The sequence below is a fragment of the Anthonomus grandis genome, chromosome 22 (genome assembly GCF_022605725.1).
Source record: "Anthonomus grandis grandis chromosome 22, icAntGran1.3, whole genome shotgun sequence".
Taxonomy (NCBI): domain Eukaryota; kingdom Metazoa; phylum Arthropoda; class Insecta; order Coleoptera; family Curculionidae; genus Anthonomus; species Anthonomus grandis.
The window spans coordinates 18,713,136-18,739,277 of record NC_065567.1 but is presented as its reverse complement, the minus strand read 5'-3'; the positions used below and the strand labels follow the sequence as shown (position 1 = coordinate 18,739,277).

General features: G+C 33.8%; 1 protein-coding gene across 2 annotated transcripts in view; it reads right to left on the bottom strand.

Moving 5' to 3' along the window:
• The window catches only part of LOC126749108 (insulin-like receptor), a 98,972-nt gene that overhangs the window by 25,415 nt on the left and 47,415 nt on the right, over window positions 1–26,142 (bottom strand). For both annotated transcript variants that reach the window (XM_050458735.1, XM_050458736.1), the window contains exons 2-3: window positions 8,574–8,795; window positions 1,789–4,236 (exon numbers count right to left, since the gene is read on the bottom strand). In XM_050458735.1, coding sequence (XP_050314692.1) covers window positions 1,789–4,236; window positions 8,574–8,727 — 2,602 coding nt within the window. In that variant the 5' untranslated portion in view covers window positions 8,728–8,795. The remainder of the gene's footprint in view (window positions 1–1,788; window positions 4,237–8,573; window positions 8,796–26,142) is intronic.

Here is a 26,142-nt window from a genome sequence, read left to right as displayed (position 1 = left end):
TAAAACTGATAAAAAAGTCATTTTATAGCAGTCATTATCCAATTTGGTTCTCCAAGGAGCTAAAAAGAGAAATGTTAATTATGAGTTATAAAATAAACAATCTGATTCCCCTGCTAATTATGCGAAATTTATCTCATTAAGACTACAAGCCAATTTACTATCTAAGGATTATTATAGCAATTATATTAGAAGGGCTGAGCATGCTATAAAGGAGGGCAGTAGGTCCTTCTGGCTGTTCATAACATTCTGGTTTTTCTATTTCTGAGATCTTTGCTAAGCATTTCTCTTCTGTTTATAATACTAGTAATCAAAACGCCCCATTCGACTTCTATAACGATAAATATAAGTTTAGTTTAGTATCTGAGGTCCAACTGCGGTTGAAAGTGCACTCAAAAGTTGATGCGAGTAAATTCCTAATAGGGTCTTAAAAGCTGTCATTTTCTTTATCTCCGTTTGTACAAAGATCAAATTAGTTGGTCAACGTTTGCCCAATAATTAAATCTGGAAATAAAAACGATGTGGCTAATTACCGCCCCATGCTTATCGTTTATTCCTAAGTTTTTTGTGCAATGCATCGAGGCTGTTCTGAAGAAGGTTTTTCAAAAGATTTTGGTTGATCCATAGCACGGATTAGTCAGTGGTCCTTCAATCGATACCAAGCTTTTCATATTTACTAACTTTATTTTTAGTTCATTCCTGGCCATGACGTACAGGCTATTTATATCGATTTTAGTAAAACTTTTGATAAGTTTAACCATTCAAGTTGATTCATCAACTGTCAAAGCTTGACATCATTGACGCTTGTTATCTTGGATTAAATTATAGTGAAGCAATCGTGAGCAGCAAGTTAAAATTGGGTTGAGGTTCTTCAGCAGTTTCATCTCGTTCCCCTCCTGTTTATTCTATTTATAAACGATCTTATTCTTATACTGAAGTCAAAATGTCTCCTATTTGCTGACTACGTAAAGCTGTATAGGCAAGTCTGCTCTCCTCTAGATATTGGAATTCTGCAAAACGACATTAATATGATCTTTGCTTGGTGCCAATTAGATGGCATGTCTCTTGATGCAACATTTATTACTGTTGCGTCAAGAGGATTCAGTAGAAATAAAAGTATGTACGCTGTAGATTACTCAATTAATAACGCAACTTAGTAAAGGATCTTGATATCTGTTTGGATCCTAAGCTTTGTTTTTCTCATCACTTTGATCATGATATCTAAGGCAAACAGAATATTGGGCTTTGTAAGGAGATTAGGTAGAGATTCCAGTAGTATGATCTCCTAACTATCAGATTAATATTAATACGAATGAAAATGTTCAGTACCAATATATCAAGTTTATGAGATTTATTATTTTAAGATCAGGTACATTTCTTTGTACTGATCAGACGATATCATCACTAAACCTTGTCAAGTAGAAGGGAGTACATTGTATGTTTTGCTTTTAAGGTTCTAAATGGAATAACAAGATGTTCTGACTGTCTTGCTCTCTTCTGAATCTAGGTTACACCTCACTCAAGTCCCGAAGTGATATACTGTTCCATGTCTCTTTCTGTCGAACAATATATTGTTTACAGAATCCAGTTAACAGAATGTCTATAACAGTCAAAAAGCATGCAGAAAATCTTAATTTTTTATGCTGCTCATTAAAAAATCTGCAATTAGGTTTATCCTAAGTTAGTCTTAAAGTTTAGTTTTTAAGTAATAAATGTATATACATATATATACCTTTATATTCTGAAAATGTAAACGTAAATGAAAAGAAAATTTAAAAAATGTATACTCACTTTTCTCAAGTGTCTGTGGAGTAGCTTCATTGGGTTCACTGCACGCTGTGTATGGAACATCTCCGTCATCTATCTCGCTGCAAGCCCTTACTTGTACTTTATATTGGGTAAAATGTCGTAAATTTTTTACCTCTATTGATTGGGATGGAACTTTAACAAAAAACGCGAATGAATGCCACGTTTTACCGTCAGCTTCAGTTTTATTTTCTTCAACCATTTTCCTAAAGCTATTTAAGCCTGTATCTTCCCCATTTAAATAGTTTGGAACTGTCGTAGTATAAAAAGTCAAAGAGGAGTTCATGGTGGTATTATCTACCAGTCTGGTAATTTCTCTCCGAATTCTGTTTTTTTGACTTCCATTATCTAATCGTCTAACATACACTTTGTTATGAAGAGCATCTTCAAATTCTATCCTTCCTTCCTCTTCTTGCATATCTTTTTTGGTAAATTTTTTATCTTCACATTTAAGGATGGGTGTTTTAGGCTTTTCCGTGACCGGTCTTTTGGTACTCTCAGGAATTATAGTATTGATACAATAGTTTCTATCAGGTCTATCATTAGTTTCACTTTTCTCACCAGTTACAAAATAATAAGAGATAATACCGTTTTTAGCAGTAGGAGGTGTCCATGAAATTACGAAACTATTACTTAACACCTTGCTTACATGAATACTGGATGGATGTGATGGTGTGGAAGATTTTGTTTTGAAATAGGTGATCTCACTTTGAGCGCCATTTTTTTCGGTAGCAATGGTGTATGTTTTAACAAAGAAAGCGTATTGCGTAAAAGGTTTTAAGTTTTTTAATACTAAAACTACGGGATCCACGTCAATGTTGTTAGCAACGTCCTCGACATGCCAGTTGTCTTGTCCGCAAGCATCTCTTCCATCATAGAAACTTACATTACGTTGTGGGGCTTCAATACTATATACCATGTAACTTAAAAGTTTCCTTGCATCATCTAATTCAAATGGTTTCCATTCCAGTCTAGCGGATTTGCTTGTGATTTGGGTTATATTTACTTTAAGTATTTCTACGTTACAAGCTACTTTATCACCATTTGAATTACTGGCAACTTCCATTTCTTTGTATGGCGGAAGGTTAGCTTTTAACCGAAGTTCTTCGATTTTTTCAATACAAAGCTTTGGGTTGAAATGAAAAAATAATTTTCCGTTGTCTATCTTAAAGGTTTTATGAGTATTCCAATCAAAGAGCTCTTGAAGATTCTGATTATCAAGAACAATAAGGCTATAGCTATTTGATTCTAGTTTTTTTCCTTTGATTCTCTTCAAATTTTTAAGAAAGTTTAAGCTGACCAAAGAAAAAGACCGCACTACTTTTAGGTAATCGTCAATCTCTTCGATCATTCCTAAGTTTTCTTCCAAAACCCTCACTACTTCATGTCCGCCTCTTATTTGAATTTCAATTGAACCAGTTATGTGAGTGCAACCTCGTAACTCCGCTGCAAGATTAATACTATCAATTTTTCCACCTGGGCATTCTTTCCGGCAGGTTTCATTACATTTCTTGCAAGAATGTTCAGTGTAGTTTCCAGAATAGTTTGGGGGACAATATAAAACACATGAACCGTTATGTTCTTTGTAAGGATACTCCACTGGTGCACTAGTATCCGGATCAATATCTTCGAAGTCAATGGGTCGTACCATCTTAATACATTCGCTGTGTGTCACGCATCTCCTTTCTAGAAAAGTTAAAATATTTGGAGACCTAGGACAATTTTGAACACAAGAATCTCCATCCTGAGTATTTAAAACATAATCTTTACAAGCTAGACATTTGGTGATATTTTTATCACAGCCCCCCACGCAATGCTCGTCACAACATTGCCCGTCAGCATTGCAAGCATTTTTTCCACAACCTGGACATACTTTCTGGCAGTGTTCAGTATTCCAGCAAAGGAACCTATTATTGTTTTTCTCGCTTCTCGGGCAAGGTATTCCGTTTACTGAAGCAGGACAGACTGGGCACTCGTTTTCAGGCTTAAAGCTTTTCAAGTAAGCCGTTTGCTGACTTGTATCCGACTCATCAATTGTTACGATTTTAGACCAGTCAATACTATGCACAAAACAAAGTGACGGATTGGAGTCAACAAGTACCATGCCTCTCATTATTTTAGTCAGCGAGTAAAGACCAATTTCTTGCAGGGAAGGCATTTCGTAGATGACTAGTGCCTTACCGGTAGAAAAAAGTTGCTGGCCACGGATCACAGCTAAGTTGGGAAATAACTGACCAACACTTCGAAGACCACTTACACGAAACAGCAGCAAATAGTCAGTGATCTCAATTAATTCGGGAAAACTAATCATGGCAAGTTGCGTCTCGTTAACATTATCAAATAACAGGATCTGCAAATTGCCTTCGATTACCTGGCAACCTTCCAGATCTTTGAAGTTTTCCAAACTGTTTCGAATATCCATACTTTTGCAAACTGAAAAAAGAAGAAGAATTGTAAATAAATATTTTTTAGATAAGTTATAAATTAGGATAACATGACTGGACAAATAACTAAATAATTTTGGGACCAATTCTATAGATGGAGCAGATTACTGAACTGCTGAATTATTATAATAAGCCCAATTTTAAATAACCTCAAAGTAGTAGTCGCAACACTAAAATGCTTTAACGGGTAAAATGAAATACACTCCCCGGCACAAAATTCCGCCACCCTGAAATATTGGCCAAGTTTAATGTTTTATAAATTTTTTATTTTTTATCAGATTCTCACGATTTTGCCATCAGTTTTTAGATACATTTGTTGTGATTTTTTAAAATCAATCTGTAAAGTAGCATTTTTCGATTAGGCTATATTAAACAGAAGTAGAAGTAACAAAATGTTGTTTTTTCTCGTAATTTCAAAAGACCCTGTAGGAAAATTAAGGTGGATAATTCTGTTTACATACTGTTCCTTGTAATCCTTGATGCATTCTAAACATTTCGATTTTTAATTCATTCCATTATCTCATTTCTGCTGCGAGCTGCAAATTTTTTATTAAAACGCTGATTTGAAGCGTATTTTTATTAGGAGAAACAAACACTAGGTATATCATAAAGTTAATTAAAAAAAATAACAATTTTAATAGCGTGTATTTCCTCCTTTCGCAGCAATAACAGCTTGCAGTCTTCGCGGCATCGAATGAATAAGGTTCCTTATTCTTTCTTGAGGAATAGCCTCATATTCTTCGATCAGCGCTAGTCGTAAGTCTTGCAAGGTTTGTGGTTGTACAGGACGACGACGAATGGCCCTTTTAAGTTGATCTCAAAGATGTTCTTTTGGGTTGAGATCCAGGCTACATGCGGGCCATTCCAATCTTGGGAGTCCAACTTCATCCAGATATTCGCTCACTACATGTGCAACGTGAGGTCTAGCATTATCATGCATTAATGTAAATTGGTTCCCAATGAATGGAGCAAATGGGACAACAACTTCTTGAAGGATTTCCTCAACGTAACGGTGGGCGGTTAGAGCTCCATTTTCTAAATACAAGATTGGTGCTTGCTTCGGTAGAAATACCCGCCCAAATCATGACTGAACCGCCACGATATAAGATTTGTTCTGAAATGGTGCAGTCAGCATATCTTTCATTTCTACGTCTGTATACCCGCTCACGACCATCCGGCGTTCTTAAACAAACCCTGGATTCATCTGTGAATAGTAAAATGCGATCTTGCAAACCTCAGTCGGTGTTGTCGATGCCGAGGAAGTAATTGTGGACATCTTGCTGGCCTTCGTGAATAAAGTCCAGTTTCTGCTAATCTTCTACGTATCGTTCTTTCACTTACACTTACTCCATAAGTATCTCTTAAAGAACTAATGGTGACAAAGTGATCATCAGCTGCAGTGGTCATTCTCCTTCTGCCAGAGCCTTGTCGTCTAGTAAAAATTCCCGTCTGTAAATACCTATTCTAGGCATCTCGAACTGTAGACCGCGGAAATCTCAGAGTACGGGCGACATAACTTTTGCTACGGCCATCCTCTATTAACGCAACAATTCTACCCACGTCTGCTGGAGTTAATACCATATTAACACACAACAAATTATAATAGCGACACTGTCAAACTTTATGTCACATTAATTGCGTCCTTAGCCAACGTCGATAATTTTTAACCGAAAACTTGATATTAATTATCTAAAAATAAGCTTCAAACCAGCGTTTTAATAAAAAATTTGCAGCTCGCAGCAGAAATGAGATAATGGAATGAATCAAAAATCAAAATGTTTAGAATGCATCAAAGATTACAAGGAACAGTATGTAAACAGAATTATCCACCTTAATTTTCCTACAGGGTCTTTTGAAATTACGAGAAAAAACAAAAGTTTGTTTTACTCCTGTATAATATAGCCTAATCGAAAAATGCTACTTTACAAAATGATTTTAAAAAATCACAACAAATGTATCTAAAAACTGATGGCAAAATCGTGAGAATCTGATAAAAAATAAAAAATTTATAAAACATCAAACTTGGCCAATATTTCAGGGTGGCGGAATTTTGTGCCGGCGAGTATATAATTTTTATTAACAAGATTCGCAATACTGACGAAATGGTTAAATTAATGTGCAGTAATAACGCACCTGTTTTATTGTTTAAGTAAATACTCCACTGATCTATGGAACAATTGACATTCTGAATCAAGAAAACTATAAATAAATTAATCGATAAGACTTCATATGTGGAAAGCTAAATTAAGTTTGACAAGGGTGGTTTGCATGTTTTTCATTCATTTCCTCTATATGTCGTAAAGCCCATGCAATAAGCTAATTAGCGATAAACGATCATTGACCCACACATTTAAAAAAACATAACTTCCACGGGTTGACATCATGATATCTGATTCTATTTTTGCGCATTATATTTGAAATCATATTACACATGTTGACTGGTTTTCGAGAAGAAAATTTTCAAAATGTTGATCTATGTAGAATTTTTTTATTCTATTGATCTATTAAAAAGGAAAAGAAATGCCGCAATTTAAATTATATGGTCCTAATACTACAAAAAAATCAGTCAATGAATTCCCATTGTGTCGGATATTTGAAACACAAAGTCGGCATTATTATCCGTATGACAAGGATAGAGTAATATATGTTATTGACTTTTCTTGATGCTCACGCTAGAGATTTCTTCATATTTATCAGGTATGGAAAGTTAAAGACCCAGCATAGGAAATTTAATAGCGCATAAATCAAATGGTATTCGTGTAGTTAGAGGGCATTGCTTAGTGGTCGATTCAGGTCAAATGTGTGAGAAACGAGGATAGAAAATAGTTGTTTATTCTTAAGTTCCGGCTGTGTCATGTGTCTACTGGTTTCCATACTATATACTTCCATACTAGACACTATAGTACATCTGTAAAACTCGGTAAAGTTATATATATATTTGTTGGCGCAGTATAAGTAGGATAGAGATTATTTTTTTAAACCTTCAATTCTAGAGTTTGTTGGTGATTTTAGTAGCGATTTAAGGATAACATAAATCAATAAACCAGGCATATATAACCAAACATTTTATATGCCAATAATTAACATTTTTAACATGTATATTTTTGTTGATTAAAATTAAACTTCATTTATTAATGACTTTACAATTTAAGAATACTAATGTATTATATAATACTATAATAATTAAGATATAAAACTGCCTTGCTATTATCAGGAAAATACCCACTCTAGTTGCAACCTTGTAAAAAGTAGATAATTCCACATTATACATATTAATGCCTCTTAAATGCTTGATGATGTTATGAAATATAAATATACATACACAGGAAAAACGTATATATCATATAAAATTTAAAAAAAAAAAACAACTCTTAAGACATTGACCTTAAGGGATTGAACACTAAAGCATGTGATAATAAATTTATAAGCAATTTGACAAATAAAGTTATAGTTCCTGAATGTTCTGGCAATGTTCATAGATATTTCAGAACATTCCTATAATATTTATTACGTGAACATTTGGTGAATGATCATGAAAATGATATAATGATGAGAATTTAGACGTTTTTAAAATAGTATCCGATATTGAATTTATTAAATTGTCTTCATCTCCATAATGCATTCTGGAAGTTTGGTGCGGTTGCCTTGACTCACCGCGTATATTATAGTTTTGCTGGCCCTAGATTATGCAATTAATTTAGTTTATATAAGTGTTACTTTTCAGTGTACATAGCAAAGATTTAAATAAAAATACGATAAAATACCCAGTTTTGAATAAATTACACAAAAACACTTATAACGTAATAAATTACACTAAAAACCTGTTAATAAAACTGTACTTCAGAATTTTTTATGCGCGTGTGCTATTTATTTCATTTTGTTCTCGAATTTATTACAAACCAATAAATTCTATTGATAAATGAATTTTTATATTTGCTGCTAGAGCATACTCTGGCAACGAATGGATCACAGCCGAGCTTAATTTAAATCAAGCGTCTTCTTTTATTGCAAATTTATTTGTACTAAAAATTTGTAATCAAGAAAGGCACGTATTATAAAATTTTCACCGATATTGTCGCAAGCGATATAAACCGTTCGATCTAATATTACTTTTAACGTCAGAATTTTTATTAACAGCTTCTAGCATTTTATGCATAATAGAAAAAAATCCTCCCCAACCATTCATAACCACCCTTAGGAAGTTTTCCTAAAAAATATGCAAATATGGAGCTCTACAAGGCAATTAAAGGTGCTTACAATGCTTGAGCTCAAACAAGTCATCTATTTATTTTAAACGAACTGCTGATCACTTTTTTAAATACTTACTTCCCCTTTCGCGCATTGGCCTCCAAAGTTCAGCATGTGCATTAGCCCCAGAAAAAATAGGCAAGAAAAAGAAGATACAGACGCATAGCGTCAGAAACGGTGGGGCATAGCCCCATTTAAGGGCCAGCCTCATGGCTGGGAGAAAACTCGTCATCAGAGCCGCCCTTTCTGTCGCCGGGGCCCTGATGTACGATGGTTGCTTTTACGGCCCTTCATTCAGGCCTGAAACAAAACAAAAATACGATTAGTGGTTTAAAGAACTTTATATAATAGTTTTTTAATCATACATTAGTAAACGCGTATATGAACTTTATGTATTTCTAATATTTTAAAGTATTGCGCACACAGATGACCTTAATTAAATAATCAATAGATGATAAAAAAAAATTGCTAAAATATTTGAAGTCCAAAGTTTGAGTGAAATTTTTAAGTCCAAAGGCAACAGAGGCTAATTAAAAACACAAACATAAATACTCTCAGCTTATCAGTCAGTTAGTGGGAGTAGGATAATTAATTAATTTAAAAAAAATTAAGGGCGTCACTGGTTTTCTACAAAAAAAATTACCCGCAGATCGAAACCAGAAGATCCTTGTTCAAAAAAAAATTCCCATTAATTCACCCTGTATAATGCTTTTTAGAATCACCCTCTAGACTACCTATTAGATATCCCTAATAGATTCCACTCTATATACAGGGTGTTTTACTAAGCGGCTATATCTCGGCAACTGTCTAGAAATAATTTTTTCATGGCTACTTTTACATTCGAAATATGGTCACTGGGGGGGCGTAATTAAAAGGTCAATAAAACAATTCTAATTTCCCCCGTAAAATGTTAGCTTAAGAAAGGAATTTTGATTAATATAATTAGAAACCTTGGAATATTGTCCATCATTTTAATCAAAGGGTCATTGGCGTACCGACCTTCATATAGTAGGGGAAGGTAGTGAAAGTGGGGCTATAACTTCTCAAAGACTTATCCGATTTTGTTCAATTTGGGCTTGTTTAAAAGTGAAATGTAAGTAGGGTGTCCCAATAGGAACGCACGTTTTGAATTGCGCAGCATTCTTTTTTTATCGCAGTATGTCAAAAAAAAAAAACTGAAAAGAATAATGTAAACAGTTTGCGATTAGTAGTCATGGAACGATATACGGTCGAACAACGAATTATTAATGTTAAAATACATTACAAATATGGATAATGTTTTGCGGAAACAGTTCGTAAATTGCGGGGCATTTTTGGTCGACACGATGCACCAAATCACACGACCGTCCAAAGACTAATTGATAAATTTGAACAAAATGGTTCTGTCGTGGATATAAAAACACCAGTGCGTCACCGTACTAGCCGTTCTGTTGAAAATATTGCCGCAGTGCGTGAAAGTGTTGGCGAGAATCCGGGAACATCTATCAGTCATCGTGCACAACAGTTGAACATTTCGAAGAGCACTACCCACCGAATTCTAACAAAAGATCTTCATTTACATGCCTATAAGATTCAATTGACCCAAGAATTAAAGCCAGTGGACCATGCGACGCGCCGCACATTTTCTTTTTGGGTATTGCAAAAACAACAAATGGATGTCAATTTTTCGAAAAAAATTTTGTTTACCGATGAGCCACACTTTCACCTTAATGGCTTTGTTAATAAACAAAATTGCCGAATTTGGGGCGAAGAAAATCCTAGAGTCATTCATGAGAACAAAATGCATCCATTAAGAGTCACTATTTGGTGCGGACTTTGGACAGGTGGAGTAATTGGACCGTACTTCTTAGAGGACGAGGCTGAAAATGCAGTTACCGTGAACAGCGAACGCTATCGTAATATGCTCACTGAGTTTTTATGGCCTCAATTGGATGGTATGGATACGGGCGGTATGTGGTACCAACAGGATGATGTGACATGTCACACTACACGTGAAGCAATTCAATTGTTGCAAAGAAAGTTTCCCGGTCGTGTCATTTCACGAAATGGACACCAGAACTGGCCCGCAAGATCATGCGATTTAACGCCTTGTGACTTTTTTCTTTGGGGTTTTTTTAAAATCCCTCGTATACCACAGTTGAAAAACGAAATTAGACGTATTATTAGCGAAATTGGGCCGCAATTATGTGAAAATGTAATTGAAAATTTCTCAAAATGAATAAGAGTCTGTCACGAAAGTCGAGGCGGCCATTTGCCAGATATTATTTTTCACGTTTAATTGCAGTGTATTACCTTTATATTAAAATATAAATAACACTCAGTTTAAAATAAATTATGACTTTTATTTACCAATTAAAACGTGCGCTCTTATTGGGACATCCTTTACTTTTAAATATTGTGTCCAGTAGTACGTGAAAGTTTTTAGTAAAATTGGTAGAAGGCGTCAATTAAAAAATGTTACTTTGATCCATAAAAATTTAAATGGCACGGTATAATTTTAATGAAAAAGTAGATTAAACCTACTATAACTTAAAACTAAACAGAAAAAGAAATGATGAATAATTTAACATTATGAATTATTAAATTTGGTAAGCACCAGGCAAAATAATTTGTAGATACCTGTGCAGTAAAAATATTACACGTCTTGTATGCTCCATCTAAAATGTGTGTGTAGTATTTCTTCCTTGAGTGCCAAAATGGCCATGCATATTAATTTATATTGCATTGTATGTATTTTTTAATGCATTAACATGCAATAGAAATTCATAGGCACTAAACTCCTGTCGTTTTTTTTTAAGTTGTAAGTTAGTTCTTTGATTTCCGCACTCAAGGTCCTAGTTGGACAAATCTGTATATAATTAGAAAGGCACTTTGGATGATTGCTTCCACTAATTGTTTTAAGTCAAAATCAAGTTCCTTCTAACTTTCATTTTACTCTCTTCTTAAAAAGAGGCATTGCACAAAAATGTGAGCGTAATAGTTAAAATAAATAAAGTTTGCTAATAATATGACTATTTTTAATATTTTAAAACCTGGTTTGATATTTATATTTGCATAAATACATTAGTAAATATAACCAGACTATCCCAACATATTTTCAAACAGTGAAAAAAAACACTGTTTGATTTAAATAATTATAAAATTCCGCTACTCAAGTTGATTGATATTTAACGTTACGTTATTTAACGTTAAAGAAAATACATAGTAAGAAAATAGTTGGTTAAAAACAGGAAAGGAATAATGTGTTACAACTTGACAAACATCAACTAACAAACATATTTCTGACATTTTACTAATTTCAATGATAAAAGAGGCATTCCAGAGGAATTAAAACGAGGAAACCCTTTTTGATCCCAATGGACTTGACTACTTATAATTCGTATAAAAATCTAAATTTAAGTCTAATTTATAGCTTATATTTATTGGATATCTTTGTTCCATTACAAATTCGAAATTTGTATGTAACAAAAGTAAATTAAGTCTGATTACGGTCCTGACTAAGTCGGCTTTACTCGAGATCAAAGCGCGCATTGTGCGCGCGCTTACGCGTGATTTATAGTGCTTTTATGAAGCGATTGGCTTGTTATATATCGTATATAAAGCAACAGGGCTGTACTTAAAATTAAGAAAATTTTACCTTGAAGTAATTTGGACTTATAGAATCAATCAGTTTTCCATAATTTTTCCATAATGATGTAAGTGGTAGGAGGCACTAAAATGAGTGTATTGAAAATTATTTTTTTTTAGAGATGCGGTTTGTTTTTGGAGCTAAAACACAGTACCCCGAAGAATTCTTTAGAGAAAATGTTAGAGAAAAATGTAACGAGTAAATGGCAAAAAACAGTTTTAACTCTATAACTATGTAGATTATTGCCCATAAGTAAAAAAAATTTTTTAAAATATTAAATTCAGATATATGTATTTTAGTATTTATTGTAACATACGTATGTAATTTTAATATAAGAGGTTCCTTGGAAGGAAGACTTATACTATAGAAAGTCAGCGAAAAAACCCTTTATCTCAATGAAGAACAGATAGACCAGTCTTCGATTTGCCAAAGATCATCGCATCTTAACTGGCTTTTATCCCTTAAATGGAAAATAATAGTGTTTTCAGGTGAAAGTCGTTTTAAACTATTTAGATCAGATGGTATTTGTTGGGTTAGGCGATTAGTGAATAAAATATTTAACCCAAAATATACGTTACGCACAATAAAACACGATGGTGGTGGTGGTATCATTGTTTGGATTCTTTGGATAGATTCATCATCAAAATCGAAGGTACTATAGATCATTTTATACACCAAAACATATTAGAAAATAATATGCTACCTTGTGCAAAAGACAACTTAGGATTAATATGAGTTTTCAGCATGAAAACAATCCAAACCATTAAAAATTGATTAAGTTCTAACAAAGTTGACGTTACGCATTTTCCAGCCCAAAGCCCAGATGAATAATAATGTGTCTGTTAATTAAATCATACCAAGCGCGATTGAGAGTCACAGTAAAAGTACAGGTAAAAAAAATCAATACATCATTATGCTGGTCGGTCTGGTGAGCTGTGAATCAACTGATATTCACAATTCACGATGAAGCTACAAAGCATTCGTATTTGTTTGATACTCAAATTTCAATTTTATAGTAAACAAGAAGTTTGCCTTGCAAACATTAAATATGTTGCTACAATCTACATATATCTTCCTGAAGGCTTAAAATTTATCTTCTGATTTTATTGACCATAGTTTCCAAATGATAAATTTGTTGTAGATAATTCGTTATTCCAAGTATTTTCCCACATCTCAGGTTTGAACAAAAATAAGACCAAAATGGCATGCTATAACATATTACCATATTAAACATACTGGCGCCTGAAAATCGGTTTATCAGTAATATTTCTCTTTCACGCATCATAAACACAATAATTGCACTGTTTTCTAGTGAAAAAAATAAAACCTCAGTGCTCCATACTGTTTATATTTACCGAAAAAATATGCAGCTTTAAGAATTTGCTGCGGTAGTGTCTCCGAAGTTTGTTTAAAAATTAGACAAACAAAAAAGATATCATTTACATGCATCGCCCGTAAATATTTAATACTCATAAAGTAAATTATACATATTAAATGGATGCGGTTGTTTATGGACATAGTGAAAGCAGATGAACAACGTTTGTGATCACAGGTGAACAAAAAAATCCCAAATTAAGGCGAAATTAACGGAATGAGTTCGGAATAACCGTATCTGGTACTGTAAGAAGAAAATTAATTGTAATTATTAAAATTCCAACTTACTCGCGCATCACCCTGGTAAAAACCGTTACTGTCATTTTTCACAATTTCATGTTTGGCTATTGAGAGAATGTAATATTTAGCGACAAAGCCTTAAAGTATAATTTCTCATCAGTAAAAGTGTATTTGCCATAGTCAGACTATTTTTTTTTCTTTTCGTTTTTTGGCCTTGTGCTTGACACATTTAGCCACGTGTTCCAAGTAGGACTTATTTAAATGTCATATTCGTGTTGAAATCTCGCTGTAGCAACGAAATGCCCAAAAATTAATATGATATTCCTATTAATGCATTGATTAGTAAATAATACATACTATGGATCTATCCACTACTGAAGCATCGCTTGTGGCGCGCAATATCTTCAGTCAGTTGTGCTGTTAATGCTATCTTTAAGACCTAAAAAGCTGCTATTTGTTTTTTTCTAATAACTCCAAACTTAAAAGAAAAAATGCATTGAAGAGTGTAGGATAATCAAAACCACTTCCAAGCCGTGAAACCCGATTCGTTTCAACTGAAGTCTAATAAAAATGCCCGCCAACTAGCATCAAATGGGTTCAGCAACGAAAATTGAGAACGCAACACATGCAAGTTGATTGTTTGTTAATATATTTATTAATAAGGATAATTTAAGTTTTTCTAAAAATTTCTAGGATTTTAGGTACGAGGGTGGTGTCAAAAATACTCGGCCTAACCTAGAGATAGCGATAGTTGTTATCATTGTATTAGAAAGTAGACAATCTATAAAGCATATGTTTAAAGTTTGAAGACGCCACGTTGTTTAGTATTTGTTTGGCAGCCATCATTAGCGGACGTTTTCATTTAAGTTGTAAAGAAAACTAGTCATCCATGGTTCTCAAAGATACTAATTTTTATTCTAGGTTAAAAGATAAACTCTAAATCTTTTGACTTTTTTTAATTTGCTACTGGTAGTGAAGCTACACTCATTCACTCCTACAAGAAAAACCTCATTTCACGGAAAAATCTCTTGTTGAAAGGTTGGTTGGTTACTTTGTTGGTTGACTTACTTCACGCTTTGTATCTTTTAAATGCATCTCAATAAAAATAACTCATTATCAACTGGCAAAAAAGATGTGTGCTAAAAGAAGAAATCAAACATTACCGACAACTTAACCACCTCAACGTTAGCCTTAAATATTTGTTTTTCACTTTGACTTTATTGCTAAAATTGATTGTTTTTTTTTCCCGATTTAATAGTTTTAAGGAGATTGTAGAAGACTTTGGTTGAAATATTTTTAATAGTTTAAGTAACAAATTAAATATTTAAAAACCCAAACAAAGAGACTGGCTTAAAACTTACCACAGTCACGAATATAGGTTGTAAAATGTTAGCTGCCATATTTTTCAAAACAGATTTTACAATTTAACAAACATTTCATTTTTAAATATGAATAGTTTTTATTTTAACCTGGAAAGTGGTCATCGTTATGTGATACAAAATTTTTTTTTGAAAAGCATCGGCCCAACCAATATAAAAGCTGAACTGAGTGTGAATCTCCTCCTTCGTTAACAGTAAAATATTGGGTAGCAGGGTTTAAACGAGTCCGTACAACCTGTCAAGACGACCATCGCTAAATGGTGAAGAAAATCCACACAGCGGTACTGGATAGTGCGCGACCTAACAAACATAGTAGGTATTTTAAAAAGTGCGTCGCATATTATCAAAAAATTTGAGCATAAAGACGTTGTATGTAAGATGGGTGCCGCCTTTGCTCACACTCGAGCAAAAACAGTGTCATAAAAATGTTTCAATTGAGTATTTGTGTGTTTAGCGAAGTTTTACAGCAACAGAGCAGAATTTTTGCGTTATTTCATAACCATGGATTTCCATTTCTTCATACCCGCGACAAAAGAACAATGGACTCAAAAAGCAGAGCCGACTTTAAAGAAGGCGAAGACCGTTTCATTTGCAGAAGAGTTCATGGGGTCGGTTTTTTGGGATTCGCCTAGGAATATTTTGCTTTGACCATCTTGAAAAACGTAAAACTATTAACTAAAATTTAACTAAAATTTAAATTGGTACCTCATCCACCCTATTTCTCAGATCTGTTTACAAACCTCAAAAAATGGCTGACTACTTATTCACCCTTTCGTTAAAGCTAAATTTAATTCTTGACCAGTGACAGAGGAGACAGTGGTTGGAATCATGTCCAAAATTAAAACTCAAGCTTCAGGTATTGATGGTATAAATATTAAAACCATATTGATATCAATTTTTTGATATTTTTTTAGAGTTGAGAAGCATTATATTTTTTAGTATTGGTTTTAATTTATTTAATATTAATGTATATGAGACAGACAGTTAAGACATCCAAACCAAATAAAAATGCAGAAAAGAATAAATTATCAAAAGAGCGAATAGATTTGCAAAAAATACAGTGAAGAATTGATTTTTCATTAGTTTGTGTTTATTTCCATGGAAAAAAACACGAGTAGGGCAATGTCTCTTGGGCAAATGTCTGCTCCTATATACGTTTCCAGGGTGAAATTAATTTGTATTTTGTTACGATCTGATCCTAAAAATGTATGAGATCGGATTTCGATTCAAAACATTTTGAAAACTTAGACAAATGGGTGTTTTCATGGTTTAGGTCAGTCTTTAAAACGAATTCAATATCGATGAAAGGTATAGCTAATATTTGGACTCTGACAACTGTTAGACATGACGTCATTCGAGCGCAACTATATGATGACGTAGCGCTTAAGATATCGTAAGGCAACCGAGTAAGGTGCTTACTCGCTAAAATATCACTTAAAATTCTTTGATCTCTCCTCACCTTCTACCTCATATTACATACATAATATATAAATGTTTATCTAATAATCAATATCCTTCACTTTGGAAAAAATCAATTATAATACCGGTCCCTAAATAGTCAAACCCCTTTGACGTATCACAGTTTCGACCCATCAGTACTTTATGCACCCTGTTCAAAGTTCTAGAAAGAATTGTATATGACCAACTTAGTCAACATTTATCTGATTCAGTTGTTATACCTTCTACTCAGTCAAGCTTTCGTACTTGTTATAGCACAACTACTGCTTTGCTCGGTGTGACAGATGATTTACAGATGATGAAGGCAATGTCAGCTGCTTAGTACTCCTCGACTATAGTAAAGCATCTGGCGTTTTACAACCCGATACTCTTTTAAAAAAACTGTGCTATTATGGTCTGGATAATGATGCGACAGAACACTACTGTCACAGAAGTCAGCAAGTAGTACATGGAGGGTCGAAATCTTCGTCGATAAATAATTCCAGAGGCGTGCCTCAGAGGAGTATCTTGGGACCTTTATTATTCTTAGTATATACTTCTGATTTTCCTACTCGTCGCATCAGTACGCGGATGACCTGCAGATTTACCATTCGTTTAAGTTTGATAATATTGGCCACCCTTCTCAACTTATAAATCATGACTTAAATAATATTTTTGAAATTTCAAGAGCCCACGGTCTCAATTTAAATACTTCAAAAACTAAAATGCTTATTTTTGGAAAAAATAAGGAAACTATTGAGACTATCCACAACTTTAATATTAAGTTAAATGGGACCTCTCTTGACCACTCAATGTATGCAAAAAATTTAGGAATATACCTTGATAATGAAGTTCGATTTGAGTATCATGTGTCACATCTCCTTCAGTCATCTTTCCCCAAATTGCGACTGCTATATATCTACAAAGAATACTTTACTAAGAATATAAAGCTTAGATTAACTAACTCCCTAGTACTTTCCCACTTAACCTATGGAAATATTGTTTATTATTGGCCTGCAATTATTAAGTTTCGTATAGACCTGAGGGGACGTGCTCACGACGCGCGCGCGACGGGCCAAATTCGTGCAGTGTGTACGGGCTCGAAGGAGGCGCGCGAGCCACCCGTGTGGCGCTCAAAGGGGCCCGTCGGAGGCGCGTTGGTACAAGTTAGTACGGTTTGTGGCAGCTTCCGAGGGAGACACGGAAATCGGATTTTTTATTAATTTCCGAGTCGGAAATTAATAAAAAAAATTAAAAACAAAATCTGTTGCGATGTGGACCGAAGACAAACATTTTGATTTAATCGATTTGTATAGGGGATTTCCAAATTTATGGGATCCAACAAATAGAAATTATTTTAAGAAGGACAAAAAGCTAGATGCATAGAAGGACATTGCCTTGTCACTAGAAATTGAAAATGTTGATGATGAAATGTGCAAAAAAAAAAATTAGCAGCCTATTATTGACGTATCGAAAGGAGAGGAAAAAACAAAAGACATCCGACCCGTAGGTGGCGCGTGGCAGGCCCGTCGCCCCTCGCGGATAAAAAGTCGCGTAGTGGGCGCGCGGTAGGCCCGTCAGAACAAAAAGCCCGAGAAAAGCGCGCCGCAGACGCGTCGCGGTCACGTCGCGTGCGCGGCGCTTTAGGTCTGTACCCGGCTTTATAGTCTATTTAAAATGAATTCGAACGGCGCTAAAATTGTGGAATGATCAGGAATCCACAACAAGGTACTAAAAAAAATAAACAAAATATATGCGAGCCGTCCTGGTATACTTTAGGCTGTCTGGCCACGGAATCACCAGGCTCCGGACCGTTCAATTTTTTGGCAGAGAGAGATACGCCGATGAGAGCGCATTATCGTGTAACAGACGGGGAAAAAGACTGCGAAGTCGAGCTCGAGGGTTTGATTGTTGGACGGGCCGTGGTTTTACATGTGCGGGGGCGGCTGGGGATGATATTTTATTTCTAATTTCTGTTATTTTTTATTTAAATATCTGTTTGGCAGGTACTTAAAAGTGTGCTCCCTTATTGTCGTTTCTTTATCGCTTTATTTTGCAGTTTTTGGCAGTTCTTTTTATAAGCTGTTTTTTGTTCTGTTTTTGCTGTTGTTGTTGTTTTTTTGTCGTTAATCTTCGTAAATTATACGACCAAGATGGCATTGGGGAGACCCTTTGATGTATCAGATAACGAAGCTGAAAGGCCGGACATAACGAATTTTTAAATAAAGACCTACATGTTCCATCACAGCGGCTAATATTAAATATTTTTAATTGCTTGAAAAGCGAAATGCCTGAAGCCTCACAAAATCAAATTTTAACAAGAATTTGTAAGCTTACTAAGCTGGCTCGTACCACCGTTTACAGTGTGATAAAAGCAGGAAATGTCATTGATCATTCTGTAAAACAAAAAAAAAATGTGATAAAAAACTTAATAATGTGATAAAAAACAAAGTTCCATCGTTAGAAGACATTCAAAGAAAGCTACTAACGGATTATCCCGACTACAAATATAAAAGTCTTGCTACATTACGTTGTGTATTAGTAGAATGTGGATTTAAATATAAAAAGTTAGATAAAAGGATGGTTATTATGGAATCTCCTCGAATTGTAACATGGCGACAGGAATATTTAGAAAAAATAAAGGAATACCGTCAATTAAACAGAAACATAGTTTACCTAGATGAAACTTGGTATGATACTCATGATGTCGTTAAGTATGGTTGGGTGGACGACACTAAAAAGTGCTCACTAAGTGGACCAAGTTCTCGCGGTAAACGTATTATAATTTTACACGCAGGTGGTGATAACGGCTTCATCCCTAATGCGTTGTTGTTGTCGGCCAAAAATATAAAGGATTCGTCGGCTGATTACCATGAGGACATGGCAGCCAATCTATTTGAAAAATGGTTTGCTGAGCAATTGATTCCCAATTTACCTGAAAACTCGGTGATTGTGATGGATAACGCGTCGTACCATCGCCCTTACATCACAAAAATCCCAAATAATTCCACAAAAAAGGATGAAATTCTTAAATTTATGGAAAGCAAAAATATAAGCATTCCACACAAAGCCACAAAGAAAATTTTATTAGAATCCATAAAAAATGAACATTTTAAAAAAGAATGGCCACACCGCATTACGTCTACCGCCGTACTACTGTATTTTTAATCCCATAGAGATGATTCGGGCTACTTTAAAGGACCGAATTAGAAAATATAATCAATCTCCAACTAACGATACTTCGTAGTTCGATATAGTAGTACGATCGTATTAGAAACTATAAGGGCAGTTGTAGAAGAAATTAATAAAACAGACATATGGAGGAATTGTGTTCGGAGTGTTATTGAAAAAGAGAATGAGTATGGTATTTTAGCTCATGTTAACCCCATTATTATAAATCCAAGTTTGGACTCCAGTTCCGTAGATTTAAACAGTGATTTTTGAGTTTTTTTATAAACATTTTAATTACTAAGTATAATGAATAATAATAAATATAATAAGTTTATAAATCCTCGTATAAATCATTTGAATTACATTATCCATACATCGCTTACTTTTACTGAATATAACTAGTTTTTATCTATACAGGGTACCTATTGAAGAAAACTACTAAAAAAAGTATATAAAATATTAGCTAAATAATAAAACATGCGTAACATTACAGGCAATAACTATCCTAAAATAGAGTAATTTAAAATTTTAAGAAATAATAGCTCTCTATTTTTTGCACGCCTATGCTTTATAAAGAAGATGCCGCTTATTCATTGTGATTTGGTTTTTTTGCTGTTCGAATTCATTTTGAATAGACTATACTAAAATCTGTAAAGCAACTTTGCAAAGGCTACAAAACTCTTGGCTACGGTATTTCTACTGTCGCAGAAAGTTTATTCACATACCACCCTCATTGGGCGAATCTGGTGGTTTAATTTAAAAGAAAAGTTCAAGCTGTATATGGCTGCCATAATTATTAAAATTAATAGCACGGGGTGTCCAAGTTCTAAATTAGTCAAGGAAAGTGATAGACGTGAGCGTGTTATCCGAAACAGAGAGTTTTATACGGTTCCAAAACATAGGACTGCCATGTTTCAAGGATCCTTTAGCTATAATGCTGTCAAATTTTTAATTCTATACTTCATCGGCTAATTCTATACCTACCCTATCAAATCAGCTCCATCTTTAAGTAACTTTAAATTAAAGTTAAAAAAAATTATTATTTTGCAGAGAGACTAACTGCGTTATCACATCGCTGTCGTCTTTTTTATTTTTTTATTTTCTTAGTCTAAAATCCTAAACTGGAGAAAGTATCTTTACATATATGCATTTAATATTCATATTTTATTAAGCTCCAAATATATTAAACTTTTAGAAGGTCGCCTGTACTGTGCATTCATTGTATTATAATTTTATACTTATTTTTTTTTTAATCAGTGGTTAGGTTGAATAGCTATTTTATAAATTTTTATGATAATAAAAAGACGTTTATTATTATTATTATAAAGAGGATATCGAACCTATAAACACAACTGGCGAAACTTTATAGGGCTAAAAGGAGGTTATGTTGAAAAACAAAAATTTTTTTTTCCAAAATTTTAAAATTTTCTTTGTTAGCACAGGTACTCCGGTACTAGTTATCTCGAAGCAAAATCTTATTATAGGCATAAATTCCCGCGTATTATAATGTTCCCATAAATTAATTTTCCACTAAGCCCTCGATTAATTTTCAGTAATCAAATGTATTAAATTTCACTAATGTATCTTTCTACGAAATTCATTGTTCCATGTCCATAGATAAAGTATTTACCTTCGCTCGTTATACAAAAACGTAAATTAAAGCACTACTAAAAGAAAATTGTACTGATATTTATTACATCTACTTTTTTATGTGTTCGGAGAAGCAGTTTTTTTGTAAACAATCAGCAATTACGTACAATTAATTCGAAGCATTTAATTGTTTAAATTTGCAGTAGCTTCTACACAAAAAATATATTGTTCATTTTTAATTCGAGCATTCTTCAGTCTTTAGATGATATCTGATAACATATTAATATTTAATGAAAAGGGTGGTAATGAACAAATTCTAGGCACGCTTGTAGAGCCTAGAAAATGTTCAGATGATAGTATAAGGGGGAAATTAATGACTTATCTATGAAAAAGGATCCATAATCAACCGTTCTTTTGCTACAGGATATTTCTCCCTACAAAATAACGAATCCAGGACGGAATTTAAATAAAACAAGTTGATCAAAAAGGAAAAAAACGTCGAATTTGGCACCATCAGCATGTAGGAAGCTCCGCTCGTTTATTTTTCGTAAAATGTGGATCGCAAGATTTACTTTTGTTACCTCTCGAGCGATATCCAAACGGTCAAATTATACCCAATTGAATAACGAGCAACTGGCTGGGTCAAAATTTATGAATAAAATTTCGAATTAATGAATAATAAATTGTGTAAAAGGGTTGGTTTTTTAAAAAGTAAAAAATAAAGGTTGTGTTTCGGACGCGAATTTATGCTTATTGACCTCTTAAGGGCAAAACAGTATAAAAACCAAAGGAAAAGAGAAAGAATGCATGATGCTTAGGTATTTTTTTCTCTTCTGTCCTTGTGTCAGAAGTACTACCTTGATTTTTTGTGCTTCCAGATCCTGACCAACCTAATGTTAACTTTTTTTAAAAATAAATTGATTACCGAACCGTTTTATAAACTAAAAATTATTAACGTCAAAAATATAAATATTTTTTTAAAGTTACCTTTGTTGATTCTATACAAGTTTACATTAGGACAGCCAGGTGGCTTTTATGACATAATGTAATTACCGTAAAAAAATTAATACAATTATTATATTTAATACCTGCCCCTTTTTTGCATTCGCAAGGTGTATGAATAAAAGCAGGCTTTCGTGCTTCGATATAGCCATATTTAATTTTTTAGGGTAAATAATAGTCTCATTAAGTCACAGTTAAGCCGGTAGTCTGAAACACCTTTATACTGTTTAGATACAGGGTCTTTATTTAATATTGCAAGAAAAATTAAGGACGTGCTTCTGGCAAGCAATTGCAGTTCCTCTAAAAATATTTCTTAAACGTGATAGATTTTGACCAAAAGACATTAGCATTTTTCTTCTAATATTTCTTATCTATTCAAAAATCTAAGACGTTCAAGGCATATGTTCATGAACCATTTTTGCTTGGTATCTAACTAACGGATCCTTAAATTTTGTAGCAATTATAAAAAAAACACACACAATCTACGATTTGCATGGAACACATTTCGTTCAATATACGTTAATAAATGTCTCATAAAACTCAATAAAAAAAACCAAACGTAAATAATCCTTTAATTAAAATAAACTCTTAATGCGCGAAAAATTACCACCTTAAAACTATGAATCATAGGAACCAAACATTTTTTGCACATATGTGAAAACCCACCTACTTACATTATGTAAATTGTATTATCTGGGACATATATTTCACAAAAACACGTGCAAATAAGATTACGATAATGTATAAACATTAATACAATCATTATATAAATTAGATAGCAAATCTATTTCTCATGATAAAAAATTTAAATAAACACAAACAATCCCATGATAAAAACAAACGTTAATTATATAATAAGAAAATTTATTTTTGAAATACTAATTATTCACTAGTGATAAGAAATAAATTACCTTTACACACAGGGTAATAAATATTCACTATACCTGCATCTTAATATGGAATCAGACTGACATAAATAGGGTAAAAAAATTCGTTTATTATTTGTTCAATTATAGTATATTGATCCCTACCATTTTATATTAACCTTTTAACATCATTCTTTTAAAGTTAAATAATTTAACCAAATGGCGATTATTGCCCAGGTCACCAGCAGGCGACTATTAATTAAATGTTGATCTAAATACGCATTGCGTGACAATATTTCATTGTATTTATTACGCGTTATTCTTGGAACATAATAGTTATATAGGCGCGGTAATACCTATCATTAAACAAAAATAAGTATTTATTTTTAAATAATAGCTATTAGAGACCATGCCATTCTTCTAGCGCTATTTACATACATGTATATAATGTTAAATTAAATCTGTGCCTCAAAACTTATAATGTATGAGAATCGAGAATCCGGTTATGAATATGGTTTTGCGACAAATATTTGTATAATTTCTTAATAATATTCTAATGTATGCTGCCTCATTCTTTAGCAGATCTCTATTGTTTAATTCATCACTTGTTTGAAGTGCTACTTCTTACTATCATAATTGTCTTATTGTTTATTAGAGATACTCTGTAAATAGACTGTATTTAATGTATTTATGCCGATGTATAGTTCGATTGCGATACGCAATGTATATATGAATATCACCACTATTCAGTTATATTTTTGAGCTAGTTCTGGATATTTGATAATTGAGATCTTCACTTCGTATTCGTAGAGTAAACGCTAGTAGTCTACATTACAAATCTGCAGAAGCTGAACTATTTCAAAGCGCCAACTACGCGGAAGTCGTATGTCTGATTAAAACCTGGTTAAGTGATGAGGAACTACAATACTTTAAGCTATGCAAATACGAAATAGCTGCTGATTTTTGCAGAAAACTGCACCACTAGGAAGCCTTGATCCATATAGATATTTTTGACTGCAAGAAATGTGCCGGGTTTTGTTTTGTGGTTATTAAAGTTACAATATGTCGATAGAGTCAAATCAGACCAAGGTAATTCGTAATATTTTCAGTCCTTTGGTATAAACCAAAATATTTACAAATTCTTAAATATTACCTTTTCGGATCACATAATACAAGTTGTCCATGCTGATTTTGACAAACAAAACAATCCATCTATTTCCAAAAGATCTTCAAATCCCTTTTAAGCAAATTATAACAGAGTCTTCACTTACAGGACATGGAGGAGGGATTTACATATTTCTTCTTCACTTTCTAGAGTGTATTTAACATGACATTTTCGTTTGTAAACTTGCCCTTAGAGGAACTCTTCTAGAGGTAAATGTTCTTGGATAACTCCTGATATTATCAATGAAGGATCAGCTCTTCGTGATCTCCATGCAAAAGCTTGATCCTAATGACCAACCTATTCTTCATTACAGACAACAACTCATCCCATATACCTAATATAGCTTCCTCCAAAAGAAACCGTAACTTAAAAACACTTATTAATTCTACAAATAAATCCAAAAAGGCTTGGTATATAATAAATGCACATGTGGCCATAAGGCTGAGGAAAAAATAAGTACCTGAAGTAATGATAGTTGAGGGATCAGAGATCAGAGAGCAGAGCGATATTTCCAATGCCTCTAAAATAATCTTTACATTACCACAGATCCACGCAGTGATCCATCCATGTTTCTGATGCCATTAACTGAGGACGAGACTGGCAGAATAATAAAGCTGATTACCCGTAAAAGGTTCATGTGATCTGTTCACTTCATAGTTCAATGAAATTCTTGTGCTGGTTACACATATTTTGTGCGTGGATATTTTCCTAATGTGTAATGATACCTATATATATAAAAGCAGAAGCAGGTGACATTAGGAAGTACAGGGTCCGGCAAAATGATCTCCCACATTTTGATTTTTAATAAAAACGCCAATGTAAATGCTATTTATATTTAATTTTTATTAACTAAAAATATATGGTATGCCATTTTGTTTTCATTAAGTTTTGAAAATTACAAGAGTCCAAGTGGCGACCATTTCTTTCTACACACATTCGAAGCTGATTTCTGAAAGTTTCCATTACTCGAGCAGTAATTTGAGGCGATATTCCTGTAATTTCTTGGCGTATTGCTGGTTTTAATTCGTCAATGGTTCGGGGATGATGTTGAAAAACCTTCTCTTTCAGGTAGCCCCAAAGGAAAAAGTCGCATGGGGCAAGATCGGGTGAACGCGCAGGCCACCCAACGTCTCCACGTAACGAGATTACGCGTCCTGGAAACAAACAACAGAGAGCTGTAGCCTCATCCTGTTGAAACCACACATCCGGATGTTCAAATTCCCTAAGTTTTGGTTCCAAAAAATTACGTAGCATGTCGACATATCGATCAGCAGTTACGGTAACCGTTACCCCTCCTTCAAAAAAATAGGGACCCCAAACACCAAAAGAACCAACAGCACACCAAACGGTAACACGTTGGCTGTAAAGTGGCCTTTCATGGAGCTGCCACGGATTTTCTGGTGCCCAGTAGCGAAAATTCTGCTTGTTCACATAGCCAGACAAATGGAAATGAGCCTCGTCACTCGTTATTAAAAGCGCATTTTCTGGGACGTTTTGAAGAATATCATTGGAACATTCTCGGCGATTTTCCCAGTCCCGCCGTTGCACGATCATCATTTTGTATGGGTGGAACTTCAGATCGGTGTACAAAATTCTTCTCACAGGACGATCTGACAAACGCAAAGCAGAGGCATGTTTAACAGCTGAACGTCTAGGAGATCGTTCAACTGCTTCTCTTACAGCTGCAATGTTTTCACGTTTCCGAACACTTCTGGGTCTACCAGTTGATTTTCTTTTTAAGGCTGAACCTGTAGCTCTAAAATTTGAAACCTACAACATTATTGTTTTGCGATCT